Source organism: Hippoglossus hippoglossus, chromosome 5 (genome assembly GCF_009819705.1).
Source record: "Hippoglossus hippoglossus isolate fHipHip1 chromosome 5, fHipHip1.pri, whole genome shotgun sequence".
NCBI lineage: Eukaryota > Metazoa > Chordata > Actinopteri > Pleuronectiformes > Pleuronectidae > Hippoglossus > Hippoglossus hippoglossus.
The window spans coordinates 7,060,373-7,082,270 of NC_047155.1; the positions used below are offsets into that span (position 1 = coordinate 7,060,373).

The window sequence follows — 21,898 nt, forward strand, 5'->3', positions numbered from 1 at the left end:
CCCGAGCCATGTTGCCGCATGATCAGAGGTGTGATGCTGCTGAACGAGGCTCCTCTCTCTCTCTGCACTGCATTGCTGCTGCCTGTGTGCTGCAATAGAGAAACACGAGCCGGTACAGTCCACATCTCCCCAGATACGTGTTAGTCCTCTACCTCGAAACCCCTCGGTTACCCAGAGGAGAGCAGGACAGTAAACGAGCCATTTTGTTTCACCTTCACCATTTCTTTTTCCCACAGTGTCTAATCTGTATGCAGCGGCTGTGATGAAACTGTGCTTTGTCCCCTGTCATGTGTGAGGCTACGAGCAGCATATGGTTGCCGTTATGGGATCGAGAGGATTTGCCAGATTAAAAACACGATAACAGTAAAACCATTTAATGTGGTTCTCGTAAAAAAAATTATATTCTCCATCATATCGATAGCATATTCAATATCCATCCATTTCATTCAGCCATTATCCATACTGCTTATCTGTTGAGGGTTGCAGGGGGAGCTGGAGCCAAATAATTTATATTTATATGTTATATTATGACAAAATATCTCCTTACAATAGCAACATATACATTAGAGATAAGACACAATGGCCTGGCTCTGTCAAAATAGATGTTTAAATGTAGAGACTGTATGTAAAGATGGAGGTTGCCTCTTCACTTCCTCCCACTGTCCAATAATGAAGCTAAAATATCTCAGATACGAGGCGATCAGGGGACGGAGCCGTGGTATCGAGGTCCCATCGAATACCACCAGTCACTTACATAGAGGTGGCAGGGTTTATGAACTATATAAAGCCAACCAGAAGGGGGCGATATAGACGCTTTGGCTTCACATTTGGGCCGCTGTCATGTCGTCCATCTTTTTAAACAGTGATAATCGGCTGAAGTTCCCCCCATTTTAGCTCCTTTCAGTGACTTGTTTTGGTTTAAGAGCGCTGACCCGTTATGGATTATTCTGACACAACGATACTAAGTGTTAGTGTTCTAGTGTTTCAGGTACGGAGAGTGATCGATGAACTAAAAACATTTTTGTGGAACAAAAGCTGAAGTAAAGCAGCTCCTGAGCTGTTTAAGAGGCTCTGCACTCATCAGTAGCTCTCTGATGCAGGAAAGCCCCGTTCGCTGCTTCCATCCTCAGTCAAGAGTTTGGATCTAAACCAAATACTGACAGGTATCTGCCTGTTTTTCATTCATATCTTCCAACCTCTCACACTTACTCACCTGCCAAGATAAACCATAAATCTGTCAGATGCATATTGGTCCTCCTGTGAAATTATTGTGTTCTGTTACAAACATTAAGGCTCGTGTTCATCCCACCAACTAAATGACACTATGGAAAAAACAAGTAATGTTGCCAGGGAACATCTGTATTAGACATAGGAAATCAACCGGAACCAAACTTCTTACTTAAACTACAGTGGAGTGCCTGTAAAACATCAACCGTGATTGACTGAGCACCACAGAAATGACACTGCACGCTGAATACGAGTCATAATTTGTATGCCAGAGATGGAAAAAGTCAACCATACACCAATAATAAAATGTGATTACCGGTCCGCTCATAAACCAGCACTTAAAGTATGGCTCGCAGTCGGATGATATCATATGACTGATGGTTGACCTTTGCCAGTATGGTGTGTGGAATGTAGCCGAAGGAAACGGTTATGATTCTTGGCGTGGTCAGACGTGTTGGGGGCTAGATGAGAAGCCATCTCGACATTCCTCCGACACGTGGAACTCACTCGCTGAGAGGTGGAGGTCTCCAGTTCATTAAATGCCAGCCAGTGATTCAAGCAGACAGGCTTATGAGGGAGATGCAGAATGATGAATAATTGTAATAATATACTGTAAATGTCAGTTGGTACAGACAGTAAAGAGTTCTCCACGACAGGAAACTGTTAATCGACCGTACAAATAGCAACCGCTGTGCATAGTGCAATTTAATACAACTGGCCTATAACGATAAATACGTTGAATTAGATTTTTAAAAATGTAAATAGTGTTAAAGACGCAGTGATACAACTCAACGGTAATATAATGGATCTCATTATATTAGGATGCATCAGTGAGGTGGACAAAACATAATAAAACCCTTTTTCTTGCACTATAATGCACAGCCACAAAGAAAACTAATTTTTAAGGCTTCATCAATGCAAAAAATGAATCAATATCTAATAAAAATGTGTTACGAACCCAGGAATCACTGACAAATAAACTCTGCAGCTCTACTAGATTTAAGCCTCTTTCAGCTCATTGGTCGAAGCCAGAATGAGCTGCACTAATCAAGAGAAATCTCTACAGGCAGCAATTTGTGGCTATTTGAGCCGTTTTGGATTAAATTCGATTTTACAGTTGTATCTGATACGGTGGCCACTGAGTGTATCAGGCCCCTATTGGTGAAAAATCACGTAATAGTGTTCAAGTTCAATATCTGTAAAGGGGGAAATGTTTGCTATGCTATCAATCTGATTATCAAATATTAAAAAGTTTATCTCAAGAAATTTATCTCAGGTATTTATGGTTTATTATGTTACAACATATTTACAATGATAACAATTGGTAACAGATCAATAGCAACAGAAGGGCTATATATATATACGGCCTCGTTAATAATTTCTCCTTTAACTGGGACGAACCCGACCATCAATAATCTGTGTGTCGCTGTGGAGATGTGACCATTGTTCTCCGATGGAAAGACGGGATGTATGTGGCCTCAGGTTATTGATGAGGCTGACACACAGCAGCAGTGATTACTGTCAGCGTGAATACATTTAGCCTTAGCTATAGCCAGTGCCGTCTGCTGTGGGTTAATCAATATCCATTAGACGACGGGTGATGCGCCGCTGTAACATTCTGCTCCACCGTCTCATATAAAAAGAGACAATCAACAACATGTTATTATTTCACCGTGGCTTTCCAGACTGTTTGAGCTGTTGAACTATCCGAGCATACTAGACTGAAAACAATCCCACTCTACTTATATTCATTATGCTAGGGGCTAATTTGAGATAATTAAATCCAATGAAATGTATGAGAATTTAAAAGTGGGGCTGTAGTAAAACAGGGAGCCGATTTCGCACCTCTCCCTAACAGCCTATTTCCAGCTGGTTTCCATGGTTACGCAGGAGGAGCCTGATCTATTTTCCGAGAGCTCGTAACTAATGGTTCTCAATGAGCCGAGCTGTGAATGTGTGACAGGGGGATGTACAGTAGGAATGCAAATGTATCACCAGACTTTGCAGGAGCAGTTGGTTTTGCTTTAAAAGAAAAAAAAAAAAAAAGATTAGCTCATCATCTACACCAAAAGGATTTATGATGTGGGATTAACTCTTGATATAGAGGATTCCAGCATTCTTGCAAAAATGATAAGGAGTACCTTCCACTGAAACTAATTCAAACAGTAAAGCATAAAAGATCTGTTTTATCTTGAAAGAAAAAGCAAGCAAGCTGCACAAGTCAAAGAGAAAATAGCTGTATTTCTATATCTCCGTCAGTTTTGGCCTGGTTATTTTTATGGCATATGCATCCAAACACACCCATAATCCTCTTGTTGCAAATGGTGGTAATCTCATGTCGGGATCAGCCGTAACAATCGGCGAGTCTGGGGACTGTCGGCATTGGCGGCAAACTCTGAGCATGACAAGGCATTTCTGAAAATAAATAAATAAACTGGTTACGTAAAAATGATTAGCATCTCTGTTGCCCGTGGTGTTGTAAAGCAGGGGGAGGGGGGGGGGGGGGTTGAACGTTCACCTCACACACATGAATTTGAATCAGAGCAGAGCGGCGGTGGCGAGGAACAGGACAAAATACAGGTCAGATTTAAGTGGATTTCGGGTGCGTGGATGTTACTGTGCAGGAACGGACCCATAATGACAAAATCCTCATTTAATCCCGACCCCATCAGAGTTGATCCTTTTCACTTCTCTGCTCCCAAAAAGCTAAACCTGTACACATGGAGGTAATCGTCCATTTCTATTTGATATCTCTCTCTATTCTTTGAAGCTATAGTGCAGTGCCCGTTGTAGACCTGTTTGTTTGGCCTGAGGTAATGTTGGTTGCAGCTTTCTATCAAACTATTAAAGCAGCAATTGAGCTGTGGCAAGAAAATACCTGCAGCAGGACTCAGTTCACAGATCCCTGCTGCACACAGACCTGCTCGTCTGTTTATTCAAAGTTCAGTGAAGCTTGACTCAGTACACGGAACCCTGAAGTAGAGAATCAGTTGTCGTTATCAACAACGTCACTTGTGTTGATGAGCCCAAGCTGCCCATGCTGCAGAGCGCTGGTCACCTGCTAATCCAAAATTGATCAATATAGAACATATATGTCCAAATTGCCCCAAATTCAACTTGCTTGGGCTTTGAACAAAACACATGACCAAGTGTGACGCTGATAAGATGAAGAGATTTGTGAGTTCACATACAGAGATTTCTAAAAAATCATTAGATATGTAGAACTCCTCTTATTTCTCATTCGTTCCTTCCTTCATTTATCCTCCCAGTTGTTACAGCCCTTCACTTAAACTGACCCACCTCATTTCGACACTTTTTCTTCTTTGCTCTAATTTCTTCTCGTGTAAAATGTGTCATCTTTTTTTTTTTCTTTCTAATTACTGCGCTCTGTAGTAAGAACGTGACCCGGCTTGCAGGCCCTGGTGAGCGCTCTAGGGGCTGAGCCTAAATCCCACTGCATGTGCAACAGAGATAAAGCTGCTAAACCACACCAGAGAACTGTCCTGGATTCTTTCTCTCCCTCTCCCTCTCCCTCTCTCCCTCTCTCCCTCTGACGCTCGCTGTCAGTTGTCAACTTCAGAGAGGGAATTAGATAAAGACGCACAAAAGATTGTTGGAGGAGGGTTGAAAGGGTGAAGGCAAAGAGCAGGGAGGAGAGGCGCAAAAGGGAGCGACTGCAAGATGTGGCACGAAAAATACCAAAATATTGTCAAACGTCTGATCTAAACTATTTGTTGCTTCCGTACCTGTTGACAAAGTCGTCACAAGATTCAGACGCAGTCAAGAGGCAAGAGGGCGGTTGTTGTGCAAAACCTACGACGGAGTATCAGGGCCACTTGAAGGAAAAAGAATAAAGTCGTAACATTACAAGAAAAAGTCGTAAATTTATGAGAAGTCATGTTAGAGTGGGGATATCAGAGGATCAGCCTGTATGAGGCATGGGTGGCGTGTTATTAAGTCATACTTTGCTATATATCTGGAGGTAACTGTGGATCATGGGATAGAGCCGGTCATCCTCTAACCAGAAGGTTGTTCTTTCGGTTCGGCCTGATGCCACACGCACCTAGAGGAATTTGCCTCTTTTGTGTGGAGGAGTAAATGCTTGATTGCATCTGTTTTATTCAAAGGGGTTTCAAAGTTTCTCAAAAGAATCAATCAATGAGACTTTGGATCCAGAAGGAAGAAGGAGCAAACCACATATTACAACTTTATTCTCGTAACATTATGACTTTCTTCTCTGATTTCATTTTTGTAATTTTTTACTTTTAGCAACTTTCTTGTCGCAATGTTATGTACATATTCTTGAAATCTACAATTTTCTTTTTCTTGATTTGGCCCTAATACTCCTTTGTATAAACCTGATAAATTCTCTCGGCATTCAGTCAGAGTCAGCAAAAAAGAAAAAAGCTGCCTCTGTCATGAGCACTTTGAGAAATCCTTAAAGAGCCAGACTGCAGATGAAAGCTCTTTGATGAGCCTGCCAAGTGCAACAAGTCAGATGTCAAAGACAAAGCACAAACCCACCATGATAGAATAATATAATTCCCTTCACAAAAGTTTTTGGCACCAGTTGAATGATAAAAATGAGATTGAGAAATGTGGCATGACACAATATCCAGCAGTAACAGCAGGAGGTCAATCAGCTCGACTCCCGAGAGTGAAATGAAATTCGACAGGAACTGCCCGCTGACCTTTTCAAAGTCACAAGGTAGAGGCTGAGAGGACAAACTGGCATCCAGCCGCCCTGCAGTCCCTACTTGGCTCACGTCGTCATGGTAACAAAAGGCTCAAACCCATGCTTATCCTCACACCGTCTTACCCGTTAGCCAGGTTGTCGTCATCGTCATCCGGCAGGCTCTTTCCCAGAAGGTCACTGTCGCTCAGATAACCAGACTTAAGGTCGCCGTCATCCAGGCCTTCGATGAGCTCGATGCGAGACGCGCTGCTGAGGCGGCCCGGGGTGCGAGCCGGCATCGTGTGGGCCGTGTACTGGGAGGCGGCCTTACTCCCCTGGTATCCTCCACCTGTGGCGGACGGGGCGTCGCCCGCCTGGAGACGGGGGCTGGACTGGCCGTGGCGCCAGGAGAGAGGGGAGGAGCGGTTGGACATGCTGGATATGCTGCGGGCGTTGGTCTCGTCACTGTCATATCCCACGTTACTGCTTTCCAGGCAGCTGGAGAGACACATGGGGGGAGGATCCGTGTTACCTTTGCATGTTTGAGGCATTTAGACGACATTGTCCAACATGAATATGTATCAGTCCCCTAAACATGTCTGATTTTATCATGACTATCCATGAATTATTCTCTAAGAAATGAAAGAAAATGTCGCCAAATCCTCCATCTCACAATCCGCCCCCTTGATTCGGGTCTGCACCAAACATTTTTGGGTTCTTACATCACATCCTTCCCCCATGTTTCATCCGTCCAGTAGATTTTGCAAAAAAGTCTGCAAACCAACAGACAAACAAAAAACCACAGACCAAAACTTCTTGGCGGGATTAAAAATGTAACAGGATGAGACCAGAGAAAAAAACATTTCTCTTTCTCCGTCAGAAACACTTTAGTGGCATCGAGTCGCTGTTGAGTCAGACACAGCAGTTGCCATATTGTCTCCAGGGCCTGAAGCTAGACATGTGGCATCTCAGAACCCCAAGACAAAGACGACCTGATATCTGTCTTTACATGGCATCTGTGTCACACTCACTAGCAGACACCAAGGACTTCCACTTTACGTGTCCGCAGTCCTTAGCGATGCTGCAAATACCAACACCACTATTACCATCGGCCATTAACGTGCATCCCAGTTTTCCCAATTCTCTCCAGTAAGTGGATCAGGGTCGGGGTTAGAAATGTCCTCCAAATGGCTGGAAGCGTCTTCTGGGTCTGCTGATTACATAATGTACCAACTCACCCAAATAAATATTGCACGAGCTACGACCATGTGGGTATTTTTATCCATTGTTGATGGATAATTCATCCATATGGAGGCCAAGTGGTGCCAGTACGGAAAGTGACGGGGGGAGAATTTTACTTTTGTCCATGAATCGTCTGAATGATCAAGATGATGACTACTGATATTTACAGTCTCTTCAAGCATTTATTAACATTGTTGAGCCAATGTCACGAATGTAAGGTTCCAATATTTCACAGTAATTAGTTTTTCTGTATTTATTGTTTGTAGAAGCTATGACGCATTAAAGCTACATTTTAGAGGTCAATACCAATATTTGAAAAAATGATAAATTGAGGAAATGTCTGTCTCTGCGGGACAGATATATAACGGTGACACTCAAAACATATCTCTGGCAGATTCGGACGACGCTGTGTGAACACAGTCTGTTTCAAATCACAGATATAACTGATTTGGTGTTAATGCAGAAATGCTCTGGAATGTAAGATAACATCGATATATGCATCAATTTTCCCCTTTATTCTTTTTTAAACAAAGCATTTTTCATTCCAAGGTTAAACGTCCAAATGAAATAAAGACTTGTTCTCTGCCAGTGTCTGATTATGTTGTGGCCATTGCAACACATGGATGCCGGGGGGGGCCTCTTTCGCCTGCGTGAGCCAAACAGATAAATGCCTTGGAATGAGGTCACGACCAAGAAAAAGAGGCTGTTTGAGAAGGATGGAAGCCAGATGGCAACAGGTGGCCAGTCTCCAAGCGTCTGTTTACACATGACTGCGTTATGTATCGATCCAATGAGCCAGATCAACGTTTGAGATTGTTTCCATTTGGGTTAAATCATACACAGCATTTGGTTCTATTGTTTTAACCTAAGATCTTATCAACAGAACATGAACTGCTGGGGTTTAAACGTGATATTAACCAGGGACGTGGGACACACCATTGAGGAACAACACACAATATTCAAATGCAGATGTAGTGCAGTTACCTGTGGCTGAGCTGGGACCCCCGCAGACTGGACATGGTATCCTCCAAATTCTGGCGAAGGTCGAGGACATTCTGCACCGTCCGTTTCCTCTGAGACTCGGGGTCTGTGGGTCAGTCATGCACAGCAAACGTTTATAAAAGATGCAGTATTGCTTTGTTTTACTGTGTGTGTGTGTGTGTGTGTGTGTGTGCGTTTTAGGAGAGGTCATGCGGAAAACACAGGTTTATTGGCTGCACATGCTCGTATTATTCGTGTCTGGACTGATGTGACAGGTGTCTTCCTTGTAAACGCGCAGCCAAAGTACATTCACATCATTAGGCAGATTAATCCCACTCCATGGGCCGCTTCACTCCAGCTCTACCCCCCTCTGCTCTGACATGGTACATCCTGAAAATTTAATATTGAAAGGTGGACTGCGACCTACTCGACCACCAGGGGGATGTATTCATGCCACACCAGGATCTCTTTTGAGGTATTTTTATGTCAGGTACAGTGCTTTTATTTTTCTGATGTGTAGAGTGTGATGTCAGAGCAATAAGAGCCATTTCACCACACCTCAGCTGTGTGCAATGTAAAGTGTCCAGTCAGTGGGTCGCGACCATATCACCTCAATAACACAGAACAATTAGGAGTGTTGTTGTGTTAGCTGCAGATAGTGAGACAATCCGAGAGGAGGTGGGGTTTTCCCCCTGAAGTGTGTGGAGACAAAACGCCTTCAGGCAGAGACATTACATTCGGTGCATTAAACTGAAAAAGCTGCAGAAGAGGCGATGATGTCAGGGGAGTGTATGTCAAATAATGTGGTGTTATCATAAGAGGCTGCTGGAATAATTAGAGGGTGTGAACTGTGAGTGTCACACACACAATAAACAGATTCAAACCACATGCCTGACCCCTTATGCAAAACTAGAAGTAGACATGTGGGGCCCAGTGTGTAAAGAAACCGGGGCTTGTTCATTCCAGAACTTTATATAAACGGATTTTAATAGTATAAACTCCAAAGACTTCACATTTATGGTTTCAGACAGAGAATAAACTATCAATTAAGTCTATTGGAAGCATGTGCATCTTAGTAGAATACAATATAGTTGTGTATTGTACATGTACAATATTGACAAGCACAGACATTTATAATTCATGACTCTGAGCTGGACAGAAGCAAACACTATTAAACTGTGACTCTGGGATTATTGAACCCGTGCTCTTTCCCCCGGAACAGAAATCTTTGCAAATTGATTCACAAGTGCACAAGAACAACAGGTCAGGTTAAAAAATCTTGAAATTATCGTGAGAAAGATCCACCAATCGAATTATATCGGTGGCTGTGTCCCAAACCACTTTACTCATCCACTACTCCTTATAACAGAAAGATCAGTTCATGGTGTAACAAGCATGAAGCTAAAAATGAACGAATAAATCACAATTTTGCAGAATAACTAACAAATGTTGCATTATGGGATTATTAGCAGAAATAATAAGCGATTTTGGACACTAACAGGGTTTTGCTGTCTTTCCATGATCAGCGTCATCCACAGTATTTCTCAGCAACTTCCTTCAATCAAATCAATAAAACATTTTGCCCACTTGTTTTTCACAATGCGATTGAATAAATGATAAACAGTAAATATGTGAGATGTGCTCAATAGTCGTCGAGGGTGGTTAATCTGGTTTTATTGTAAGATTCTTAACTGTTATTGAGAGGTAATTTAGTGTCTCCTCCCCCGACAACTTTCAACTAGAAATTAAGTTTATGATGTTTATATTTCTTGTTTGCTGACTTTCTTATGTTCACACACAAGTTTTCTTTCTACAAGCATTGCGACGTGTGCTCTAACTCACCAAAACTATGGTATTTCCTTTACTCAACCATTATAGGGACAATTTAATCATGTTATAATGGCTGCAATCAAATATTGGATACAAATCTTGAACTCGATCACATCACATCCACATAATCACATTCTTATTCTGTAATACTGCTTATTCTATTCAGGGAAGAATAGCTACATCTGTATTGGATATATTTAGCATTATATCCTGTATTCAATGTGCTTCCTGTGCAGTGAATGACAGTCCTCTGGCACCCTGCATTGCAGTGATGCCTCAAATACAGAGACAGGAAAAACCTGGATAGAATACTGAAGCAGATCTAAAGCGGGAAAGACCCATGAATGATGCAACACCACATGAAGTGCTCCATATTTACACAGAGCAGAGGCAGAAGGAAGTCGAGCAGCATTTAGTCTCGAATATTGTCAGAGGCCCTCGATAATTAACCTTAGAAAAGCATTATATGTTCTTGATGTTGGGCCAATTAAATCTTTACATTAGCATAATTTGCATGAATAAACAAGATGATCGGGGAAACACAGATAGACTTTATCCACAGTTTGTTGTAAAGCTCGTTTCACTGAGGAACAGAAACAGAACAGAAAAAAGGCTGCTTCAGAGGAGGATGAAGTTTTTGTAGCTAAGAGTTTTTCACAATAGCAGGTGATACAGTGGAAACTAGTGTGTGGGCTGCGATAAGAGGAAACATTCAGAGGTTCACAAAGGAGCCAAAAGTGGGCGGTTGCTTTTTTTAAATTCACCTCTCGTACAGTTCATATTCAAAATAGTATTTTTAAAATAAATAGTTTCAGCTCTTAATGACTGCAGACAAAATGGCTCACTGGTCCATGTTGTGTTGTGCTGTTGTGTTGCAGCATTGGCTAAAGTTTTCCTGAAAGTAGTAGCATCAAATCATTTCAGATTTTTTTATACATTTGTTATTTTGATAGGGAATATGGAGAGAAACATTTAAAACCGGATTGAAAGAAAATTGTACACGTCTGTAGGATAGGACAGGATATCTAGCCAAGGCTTATTTGCAATCCCTGTCCCTAGTTAGGCTTTTCTAAGCTAAAAAAAGGCCACAATACATTGTTACAAAGAAAATATAACATAACCCAACACACACAAAAATTATAAAACATGTTTGCAAGCTGCATGATCAGTGGCTGCAAGTTTGGTTTGGTTTGGTTTGAGAAGGCATTTAACCTCTTTATCTAAATGCTTTCATATCAGTTTGTGTTTTTATCTCTGTTGCTGATCATAAAAACAAGACTACAGTCTACGTGCTCCTGTTCAATCTCACCCCAACTTCTCTTTCTTGCATAACATTTCTTACAAGTAATAAGAAGCAGAGAGAGAGAGAGAGGAATTAACAATTTAGATCTGAGGCTGCATGTCGTTTTCCTCCATGTTATCCAATTAATACATAATCCAAAAATACTTAACAATGACATCTCGCTCTGACTTTTGAGAGTCAACATTGTGACCTTGCACGCCTGCAGAACTCTATGATTATTCCTTGTCCCGCAGGAGGAGTGTGTTTTCCTCTGAGTCTATATACAGTCTCTGAGGGCCAGTGCTTTGCTTGTGGACATCTTGCATGACAGATCACATACAATTACATTGAAATGAGGTTTGCTCATTTCCTCATTGTCTAGAGAAAAGAAGAAAAAAAAAGAGCGTTTCCATGAGTACTGCTGCCTGCACCACTTTAATCCACTGCTGTCTCAGTGGATATGACTCTGCCGTCCTAATAACCTGAGGTATATTTGTCATAGTACGTTCATCATTGAAAAAATATGGAAAGTGATTTGATTTATTCCCAGTGCAAACTCGACTGCTCCACATGAAGGGGAGGAGTTAAACAGGATTTGCTGCACAATAAAGAACGGAAAACTTCGACCTATATCTTAAAGAGGTGGTTTTGTTTTTATTAAGCATCTGCAGGCGAGTCTCGTGCTGAGGCAGCGGTATGCAGAGTTCCAGTGTTGTATGACGTCCATGGTGCACAAACCTAACAAAGTTTAATAAAGGAGCCTGTTAGGAACGTTGACCATTCTTGATGTCATGTCGGTAAACCAACAGAGCCTCTATTTATAGCTATAAAGGCATCCTTTCAGTAAGCTCATAATGAGATGTACTGCAGGAGCAGAGGTCGACATTCAGCATTAACTTGGCCTTAAATATACAGCAGCGTATGAATAAAAAGATCTATTTACAGTGACAGGCATGCCCACTGTACGAGTACAGTCAGCACATGCATGGGGAAGTCGACTCTAATATAATAACAGCTTTCATTGCTGTACTACATGCTTCACTGAATACATGACATAGCTATTATTAAAATAAAAGAAATACGTGTCTCCATTCCTTGTCAATAATCAGTGCTGCCATTCTCTTTCCCTCAAAATGTTCTCTTTCCATAGTCTTCTTCCTTTCAGGGGCACAAAGCACTTGACTTGTGTCAAAGGCCCGCGCCGGATTATCATCGTAAATGATGATAAATTATTCAGTAGGATGATGAACTCGTCTTTTTGAGAAATAATGGCTTTCAATTGATTTGGGGGGAGACATCATGGAGCTCAATGCAATACATTGAGCGGAATAGATGTGACGGCCCAGGGCATTCAGTTGCAAATTTTCTGCAATTATAGGTGAATAAAGCAGATGTGGGTGTGGCGCAGAAATCTGCAGGGCTCCTGGAAATTTTTGGTTTGTGGTTTTAAACTCAAATCACAAAGAAACACGAGCAATGATTCCATGCTGCTGCCCATGGTGTCTTGTAGCGTTTAAACATCTCGCATAGCTTTGACTGTGACGAAAATGAGTGATAGACATCCACATAGGCTAACGAAGCGTGGATAACAGATTAGATCGCAGATGTGTTCATTAAAATGCAAAAGGGAACATGCACTCCTGATGATACTGAAGCCATGGAATGACACATTTTTGAATGGTACATGAAATGCTCCTTGTTGTTATATGACTTGTTTGAAGCATAATTGTGAATAGTGATAGGAACATGAAGAAATGCAAAGTGTCAGTGGATGAGATCTTATGTTGCACCCGAATATCCCAGTTCTTTATGTTTGAAAAGCATCTGTCGAAAGTATCTTTAGACACCAGAGCCATGAAGTTTATAAATCAACCCTCCTTATTTAAATAGTCTGGAAAATAGAAATAAAATCTGAGGTGTAAAATAACCAATAACGTCAGGAAAAGCTGAGAAGAAAACTGGGCTTGAAGCTTAAAGCATCATTCTGATAATCTCTACAAACTGCATGTGAATATAAGGAATCTGTAGGGACAAGATTTTGGGGCCAGAAGCTTCTGGTTTCTGTTTTTAGTTTGACCAATCGCATTTGAGCAGACTTTGGTTGCCTGCAGGTAAACAATCCATGTAAATAGCAAGAGGGGTTGAGGATATTGACGAAAATGCATCTGCTATGAGCTTATCTTCATTCATTAGAAGGTAGCTGTTAATATACATAATCCAAAATGTTGTCTGAACCTAAAACACTGTTTGAATTTTGTGTGGAGAAACATTCGACTCCTATGATAAAAGAAAATAGTCTGTAAACAGTGTACGGCGAACAGAAGACGGACTATTGGCCCGGATATCAAAATATTGACCTTTGATTGTCATTTGGTTAACACTGAATTTAGGTTTCCAAAGACAAAGTAGCATCTAGAATGCTTTGATATGCACAGAAAATAACGAAACAAAAAACTGATCGAAATCATGTCATATTCATAAAGTCTTATTGGGGTCTAGGTCAGGTTCATCATAGAGAAAGCCATTTTCTTTTTCACCATTGCAGTATATAGGGTGTAAACCATATGACTGAGCTCTACAGATGAATGGAGATGGGAGGAGGAGGCTAAACATGTGTATGTGTGCCTGAAATGAATTCAATATGGCATGCTATGTTTCAAATCTCCTTCTAGAAGCATGCGTGGAGCAGCGGATGGACCCTTGAGTGCATCGGCACATGTTGCAACAAACGAGAGCCTCGAAAAGATCAGTCGCTGGTGGTTATTCACGAGCCTTCAGGATTTCTTTCATGCAATCAGACAGCGATGTTTTGAGAGCAAGCACATTTAACCTATTCCATTCCACCACAGCCTCAGCCACCTGAGTGACATCCTGCAGGAATAGGAACAATGGAGCATTATTGTAGCTTCGGTATTCTACTAGCCATTGAGCATTCATTGAAAAGGCCAAGCTGAGGCAGCATTCAATCAAATAATAAGAGGAAACGCATGCTCTGCAAGCACAATGAGGACGTCTTCCTGTTTTTTTCCCCCCACGGTCGTTCAGCTGCATAAAATCCGTTCCTTGGGAATTGTGGGTCTGCAGCAGCAAGCAGGTGCCGTGTGATGGCTGTGTTAAAGGGGGCGTGATGCCGACGTTGAGAAGCACTGGGAAGCAGTGGCATTCGCTTAGTAGCACATGGCGGCCAAACATACTATAACGGTGGTAGTATCAAGACTGCTGTGCTGTACTCACCTAACATTTGACTGAAGAGCAGCTGTTCCAGGTCGCCCAGCACTGTCACCACCAGCTCTGGGTCCACCTTCAGGAAGGGTTTGTCTCCCCCTTCCTCCCCCTGGCCTTTGGAACCGGACTCCCCTCCAGCACCAGCTCCCTGTTTCTTAGCGTTGGCCTTTGCTTTGCTGGAGAGGATCTCGTCATCTGACTTTCCATCCTCAGGTGCTTTGCTCAGGGGCTTCACCTCGGCATAAGGACCACGAGGTATGCGGCTCTGCTTGCTCAGGGCAGAGGGAGCAGCCAGAGGGCTGAAGGGCTTGGGTTTGCCCTGGAACAGCGAATGTTCCGACTTGGATAGGTTTCGAGAGAGAGGGGAAACCCCTCCGGCACCGGGGCCACCTCCTGCTGTCTTTGGCTTGCCCATCTTCGTCTGCCCTGCTCCAGGTTTGGCCATGTCATCGCACCACTTTGGCTCATAGAGATGCAACTTCTTCTCAGCATCGGTCAGCACAGCCAGGTTTGTCATAGACCTCTGCTTGCGGAGGTTGGATGGCACCGGTATCCTGCCTTCGGAGCTACCCACCCGGTAAACCTTCAGTTCACCCCGCTGCGTGCTCTGGGGCACTCCAGACTTTGCCCTCTTCGCTGCCATACCAACTCCTTTGCCATCTGCTTGGCCGTATGCCTTTGTGCTATCCGTCCTTTCCATTTTCAAATCTCCTTCTCTGCCTTTCACACTATTTCCAAGCATGCCCCCTGCATGAGACCATATAGAAAAGCATGAGTGGGGAGAAATATGGCTTCCTTACACAAACCCTTCTTCCAATGCAAAAAAAAATAATGTTTCCTTAAAGGCAATCCTGCAGCCTTCTCTTTCTTCCCTCTGCCTCCTTTCCCTCCGTCCTTCTGACAGGCTGCTGCGGCTGCAGCTGTTGCAGTGCTGCCCAGGCGCTCCCTTTCTCTCCTTCTCTCCTGTTCTCCTTTCCTCAGTTTTTTCCACACTCCTCCTCCCTTCAGCACACCCTCCTGCCGTCGAACCGCGCAGCAGCAGAATGACAGCGCCGGCAGACGCAACAACGCTCCCTCCTCCCTGTGCTCTCTGCTGCCTCTCCCTCGCCTCCTACTTCCCCTCCCATCCTCCCTCCTCCTTCCCACATTTTTTTCCTCCTTCTCTTAGAGATGCTTTGCTGCATCTCAGCAGAATATATGAAGTGCAGGGGGGGTGGGGGGGCGATCAGAAAATGGATCAATCTGTGGCTTTTAAAACCAGCCACCGTTCTTCCTCTAACACACCATGTTTTCCCACCATCTCCTCCGAGTCCTTTGTTCTTCCCCTCCCCCTCCCTCACCTCCAGTGCTCGCTGTTCAATACGCTCAACATGATGCATGATTTGTGATGTGGAGGAGTTATTAATGCGTGAATGGATAAACATTAAGACATGGAATGACAGAGCATAGCATGCAGCATTGTTAGTGTCACTGCAGCCACTGGAGCATCCAGATTATCTCTTGATCCTCCCTGAGCTTTCTTACCGTATCAATTCCAGATTTGCAGCTGGATAAATCATACACTAAAACATTAGCAGCGTGCTGCCCTGCTTTAAACGGATAACTGTATTCTCCTCGTATAATACCAGCAATGATGACATCAATATTCACGTATATAATGTGACGTTAATGAAAACTGATGCATACTGAACTGAGTTTTGACTGCAGCTTGAAAAGGAGAAAGAGAGAGAGAGAAAACTTGGCAAGAGAAGAGGCCGAATGGGTGACTTCACTCCAGCAGACTGAGCGAGCGACAAGATGTGCCAGCGTAACACACCCAAAACCACACGTTGGAAATATCTTCAAGTCAGGCAGAGACACATATACAGACACAGACGGAGAGAGACACACATGTGACTGTGTTAAATTGAGAATCCAGTCAGACCGTTTTGTGCAGGGTCTTCTGCGGACATATGAGTGTGATCATCTTTTTAAGCCAGTTCCAAGCAGCCGTCTCTCAGGAGGATGGAAGAGGCTCTGCGGCGCTCGCATGCAGCGCCGCTCCATGGAAACCACCCTCTCTCATCGCCTGCACTTCTTCTGCACCAGACCTCACTGCTCTGCACAAACACAGCTGCCACAGACGCATTAACCTTTTCCATAAACTATTGCGATACAGCCCACATGTTATCATGGATGTATGAAAAGGAATTTCTTTTGTTAAATATCCCAACGCCAGTGTTTCTGGATGCGTTTCTCTATTATCTTTTTGAAGCAAACGTTGCCTGGGTGAATGGGGGCACATCCACTGGATATGATTGACCTGTTACCTACAATGCCAGGAGGGGAGCACTCCCACACTCCTGCAGTGGGTTGTGCATCACACTCCACTGCCTTTTTTATTTGGGTTTAAAAGGCACCTGGGGTGGCTCATGGACCAGTGAGATTGTTTGATATGGCAATTTGTTTTCTGGTAACAATGTCATGTCTTGTTTCTCCTCATCACGAGGTCCTAGGCTCCCCTGCTGACTCCAGATCGCTGACCTTAGCCCCATGAGGCACTGAATAGCTCACTTGTTTTGGGAAGGGAAAATTTCTTAAAGAGTCACATGGTAACAAATCCGGACATGCCAAATTTCCTGCGTGCTTTAACTGCTTTCAAAATGGCATCTATACATAAAGTTAATATCATATATAAATGAGACAAGCATCTCTTCTCACGAGTTAGGTTCATATTACAGCGATGGAATTCTGTAGGCTCAATAATCTGTATCCCTCTGTATCTCTCTAATCATATTAATTGTTCCAGACTGAAATACTTATTTAAGCCTGATTCTTTTCTTTTGTTGTTGTTAATTGTCTCAACTACTATTAGATAGATTGCCATTCACTTCTATAAGACATTTATACAGACTTTGGCATCACTTGACTTTTCAACTAGCACCATCATCCGTTTTCTTTTGACCAAATACCTGCCAAACTAATTCCAAGCAGACATAACCATACTTTGTTTATAAGGAAGTGTTACCATGCTAACATCTCAAACTTGACCGAATGGAGGAAACATTTGTTCAGACATCAGCTAGAGAATTAAGTGTTTAATGTTATTCCAATCACCCATTGCTGTGTTAGCATGCGAACCCCCTCAAACTAAGATAGTGAACATGCTAAACATCTGCACAGTTGTGCCTCTAGCTTCCTCAGGGTTTGTCCATAATTTAATCCGAAATTTTTAGTTTTTCCTGAATCGACTGTTGTTTCCATTCTGCAGAAACATTCAACCACCATCAGGTCTCAGGAGAGACGAGGGTGGAGCTGGATCTTTCATTTGGTTGCTTTCACATCTGGGGCTGATCCTTACTCTCCAACTGGTCATCTGAGTAATCCTATATGTGTGTGTGTGTGTGTGTGTGTGTGTGTGTGTGTGTGTGTGTGTGTGTGTGTGTGTGTGTGTGTGTGTGTGTGTGTGTGTGTGTGTGTGTGTGTGTGTGTGTGTGTGTGTGTGTGCGTGAGTGACATGTCTTATATGTCTGGTTCAAAAGCTTTGATGTGAAGAGATTTTAGACAGTTCTCACAAACTCAAAAGGCCTGAGGATCAAGACTTGGATTTGGTTAGGGGTAAGGTTTTGGAGAGTGTGTGTGTACTTTTTATTTTATAACATTAGTCATCACATTTTAAGGTGATGACTAAGAGATTGAGATTATGTTCAGGTTAGGTTTAGGTAAGGGTGAAGGTTAGGGCTAGGCAAGTAGTATTTATGGTTCAGGTTAGAGCAAGTCTGCAAGAAAATCAATGCAATCAACGTAATGTTCTCTGAAGTCATGGAGACTCTGTGTGTGTGTGTGTGTGTGTGTGTGTGTGTGTGTGTGTGTGTGTGTGTGTGTGTGTGTGTGTGTGTGTGTGTGTGTGTGTGTGTGTGTGTGTGTGTGTGTTGCACAGCTGTGTGCTATGAATTTTCCCTGGACAGCGCATGTAATCACTTTGGAGCTGCTCAGCTGCAAATGATGCAATAGTTTTGAAAACATCACGACGACCTCCACGTGTGCTCAGAGCACAGACGCACAGGGAGAACAACGACGTAAACGTGCCACATGTTCTGAGAGCCGAGCAAAGTATTGAAAGCAATTTTTCGCATGCTGTTCGATTCATGTGGTAATCAAAAGCCTCTGAATCGAGATCTAATGGGATCAATGTGCTGGCTGGAATGTGAGCAGCTCGAGGGATGAAGACAGTGTTTTTATTTCACTCAAATCCCTTTGGTGTGCAAAGCAATGGTCTGTTTTGGATATTTTTTTAAACCAAGCTGCACAAAACTACAAGGTAAACCCAACTTCTCTGACTGTTACTGCTTGAATGATTAGTTTGCTCTCTTGCATTAATCCTGGCAAATAATTCCCTTATTTCTGAAACCGTAGTCGTTTTAAAGCCAGATTTCGCCCCAGAGACCCGGACTGAACCGCTGTTTGTGCAGATGTTTCTCCTGAGTGGAACTGTCATTTCAACAACCTATAATTTTCCAGCTAACTTGTTGTTGAAGCAGGATGACAGCTCACGAAGACACATCTCTCCGCCCTGTTGTCAAAACCTGAATTTAAGCGCCCCTGAGGTCTGTCCGGCAGGAACGAGGGGAACTCCCAGACAGGAGGTGAAAGCCGATCCTCCCATCAAACCACTCAGTCTCTCAGCGCCCGCGTCTGTCCACCCTCCGCCAAGGACCACTCAGTCTCTGGCCTCTCGCTCTCCCTGAGGAGGCTGGCCGGGAGGCGCTCGGCCCTCACAGTCATTAAGATAATTAAGAAGCCAGTTAGAGGGCTATATAACAGCCTGGTGCATTTATATGAGCTCATTTTTAAAATTAGGGACGATAAATACGCACCAATTTCTGAGATGTAGTGTTTTAGTGCTGCTGAATTTACGTCAAACCACAATTTAATTAGATTTTTCATGTTTTCCCTGTATGATAGCAGCTCTGGGGATGTCCATCTGAAAGATCTCATTAACAATGGAAAGACGAACACTAGTGCATTTGGGGTTTGACTGGTTAATATTAGATCATTTACTACGAGGTCTGACATTAAGTTGTTCTTTCTCCAACAGGAAGTTTAAACATCTAATCAAGACAAAGCCTTTGGATAAATATCTACTAATCTCTTGACGTGAACTCACACAACAAACATGTTTACGTATTAACTTGGTTTCGCGGTCACAGCTGTTACCACTGAGGCAACAGTGTGTGCTTACTTACCTAAATCAATACTACTTATTTACAATAGATCGTTAATTATGTAATCTCCCCCTAATTGGACTTAATTGATTGGGACCCTGTGGTTGTGTCTTCTGCTGACGGAGAAGTAGCATTACTGAGTAACATACTCAGAGTTTAGCTAATGACATACTGACAAGGAAAATACAGTGAGTGTGTGTGTGTGTGTGTGTGTGTGTGTGTGTGTGTGTGTGTGTGTGTGTGTGTGTGTGTGTGTAGCATAGACTGTTTATAAAGATGGACGTCGCGTCTCCACTTCAGCCATGACAGTTTGGAGCCAGAGTCTGTTCAGGAGCAATCAGGGGGTGGAGTCGCGATGGCAAGATCCCGCCAATACCCGAGCTCGACCAATCATGAGTCAGTCCCAGCTGTCAATCATGATGCTTCAACCCGTTTTTATTGTATGATACAACTAATTAAAACCAATGATGAGCACTTGAACTGACATAAGAGTGATAACAACTAAGTAAAATGACAGAAACCATCTTTGAGAAAAATTATAATAATTTAACTGACATGGAGATACAGCAGTCAGCCACCAGGGGGTGATAGAGACACCTTTGGATAGCTGTTATTATATACAGTGGTTTGTACATGTCATGTTTGTATGAGTTTCTAAGAACCATGATGTTTAAGGCACAGGATTGTTGCAGCCATCGAAAACAAACCAAACTTTCAGCTTTTAATGTTTCATAAAACTCTGACAATTAATAACATAAACCTGAGTCCGATGCTGCAGCCGAGACACAGAAACAATGAGGAGGCAGCGCAGGGTTAACGGCGCGGATGTGTGATTTGAGAGACGTGCCCCGTGCCAAGAATCTTGTGTTTTCCCACATGCACATAAAGAAAGAAGTGAAGTACGTCAGGAAGTCCTGATGCACATAACAGGTGGTAGGTACAGTACGCAGCTCTGGCTGGGAGCTGGCAGCCGCTCTGGTGAGAACAACTGTCACACTGAACAGAGCCCAGTGTCAACATTCAGCCGTATCACAGCTCGGCCGTTACAGGATGCAATTTAATACAGTTGGAAAGAAAAAAAACGTGTTCTGCACAACTGGTTGAACCCTGTGAACTGTGTGAAGAAGTTTGTTCTGATATAACGACACCGCAGGAGGACAAGAACTTTTGAAAGGACTTTAGAGCAAAAAAAATAAAATTGTAAGTCGACAGAGTGATTAAACATTATGAACTGCCCGCTATTAAAATTTAAGATCCTAGATGATCACCTCTAGGTTTCACTACCGGGTTTACAGCAGCGGTTCTCAACCTGTCAGGCTTGTGAACCCTTAATGAAGGAATTAAGCCATGCATGTGAGTGACCCTTCATCTTTTCCTTCTGAGCTGTAAACACTTCTTTTAAATTTTTTTTGGGGGTGAATTTTATGTCTTTACTGGATATCTGACAGAAACTAGGAAGTAAGGGAGTGACGTACGTTGAACATCCCAGAATGGACACGGATCAAGGACGTTGCAGTTTATGGTTGGCGTCTGAAAACTTTACTTTAAGAATTGCTTATTCTCTAACTAACTGGGCTCCATCAGATGAAATATTTGGCTTTCTCACATAGTTTTCCCGTCACTGAGAGGAAGAGGTTGTCTCCAAAAAATATGTTTCCAGGGCCTTTAACGCCTAAGCTGCTTTCAGACCTCAGGAGAATGTTCTTAAATTATCCAGAGGGGCTGTGTACGTGAGAACGCAAATGTCCAAGTCAGTTACTCTATTTTTCCTGACAACCCCTAAGTAAAAACTCTGATGAATGTCAAAGTGAGTCCACGTGAGAACACAGCTGGTTGATGTCTGAAGAATTCACCACGAGCGAACAAACAAAAAGAATGCAAATGTCTCAGGATGTAATAGAGGTGTCATAAATGTAGAAGATGCCAACGAGGATGTCAACTTGGAAAGATAACGTATAAGATTTGAGAACTTTTTACAATAAGGGCCGACGCCGGCGTTGATGTGCTGTAAACACAAACGTGTGATTCCAGCAGTGTTATTCACACGTCATGTCCTGGCTCCTGCTGCTCTACACAGACGCCGTCTCTCACCTGAACGCTCCAGACATTTTCATGTTGTGAACGTGTCATATCCTAACAATCTCCTGCTGCATTCTTCATAGGTGAAAGTCCAGAGAATGTCCAGACCCAGTTGTCCAGACTTGTTCCGGACTCTCAAAACAGCTCAAGTAA

The 21,898-nt window shown here is 42.9% G+C and overlaps 1 protein-coding gene across 17 annotated transcripts in view; it reads right to left on the minus strand.

The window, feature by feature from the left end:
* nav1b (neuron navigator 1b) overlaps nucleotides 1–21,898 on the minus strand; it is a 73,639-nt gene that overhangs the window by 32,776 nt on the left and 18,965 nt on the right. For 14 of the 17 annotated variants that reach the window (XM_034584482.1, XM_034584483.1, XM_034584481.1 and 11 more), the window contains 2 exons: nucleotides 8,129–8,231; nucleotides 6,047–6,400 (listed from right to left, as the gene is read on the minus strand). In XM_034584482.1, coding sequence (XP_034440373.1) covers nucleotides 6,047–6,400; nucleotides 8,129–8,231 — 457 coding nt within the window. Of the gene's footprint in view, nucleotides 1–6,046; nucleotides 6,401–8,128; nucleotides 8,232–14,471; nucleotides 15,532–21,898 lie in introns of those variants that run through there. The other 3 variants (XM_034584499.1, XM_034584497.1, XM_034584493.1) reach the window with 2 other exon arrangements.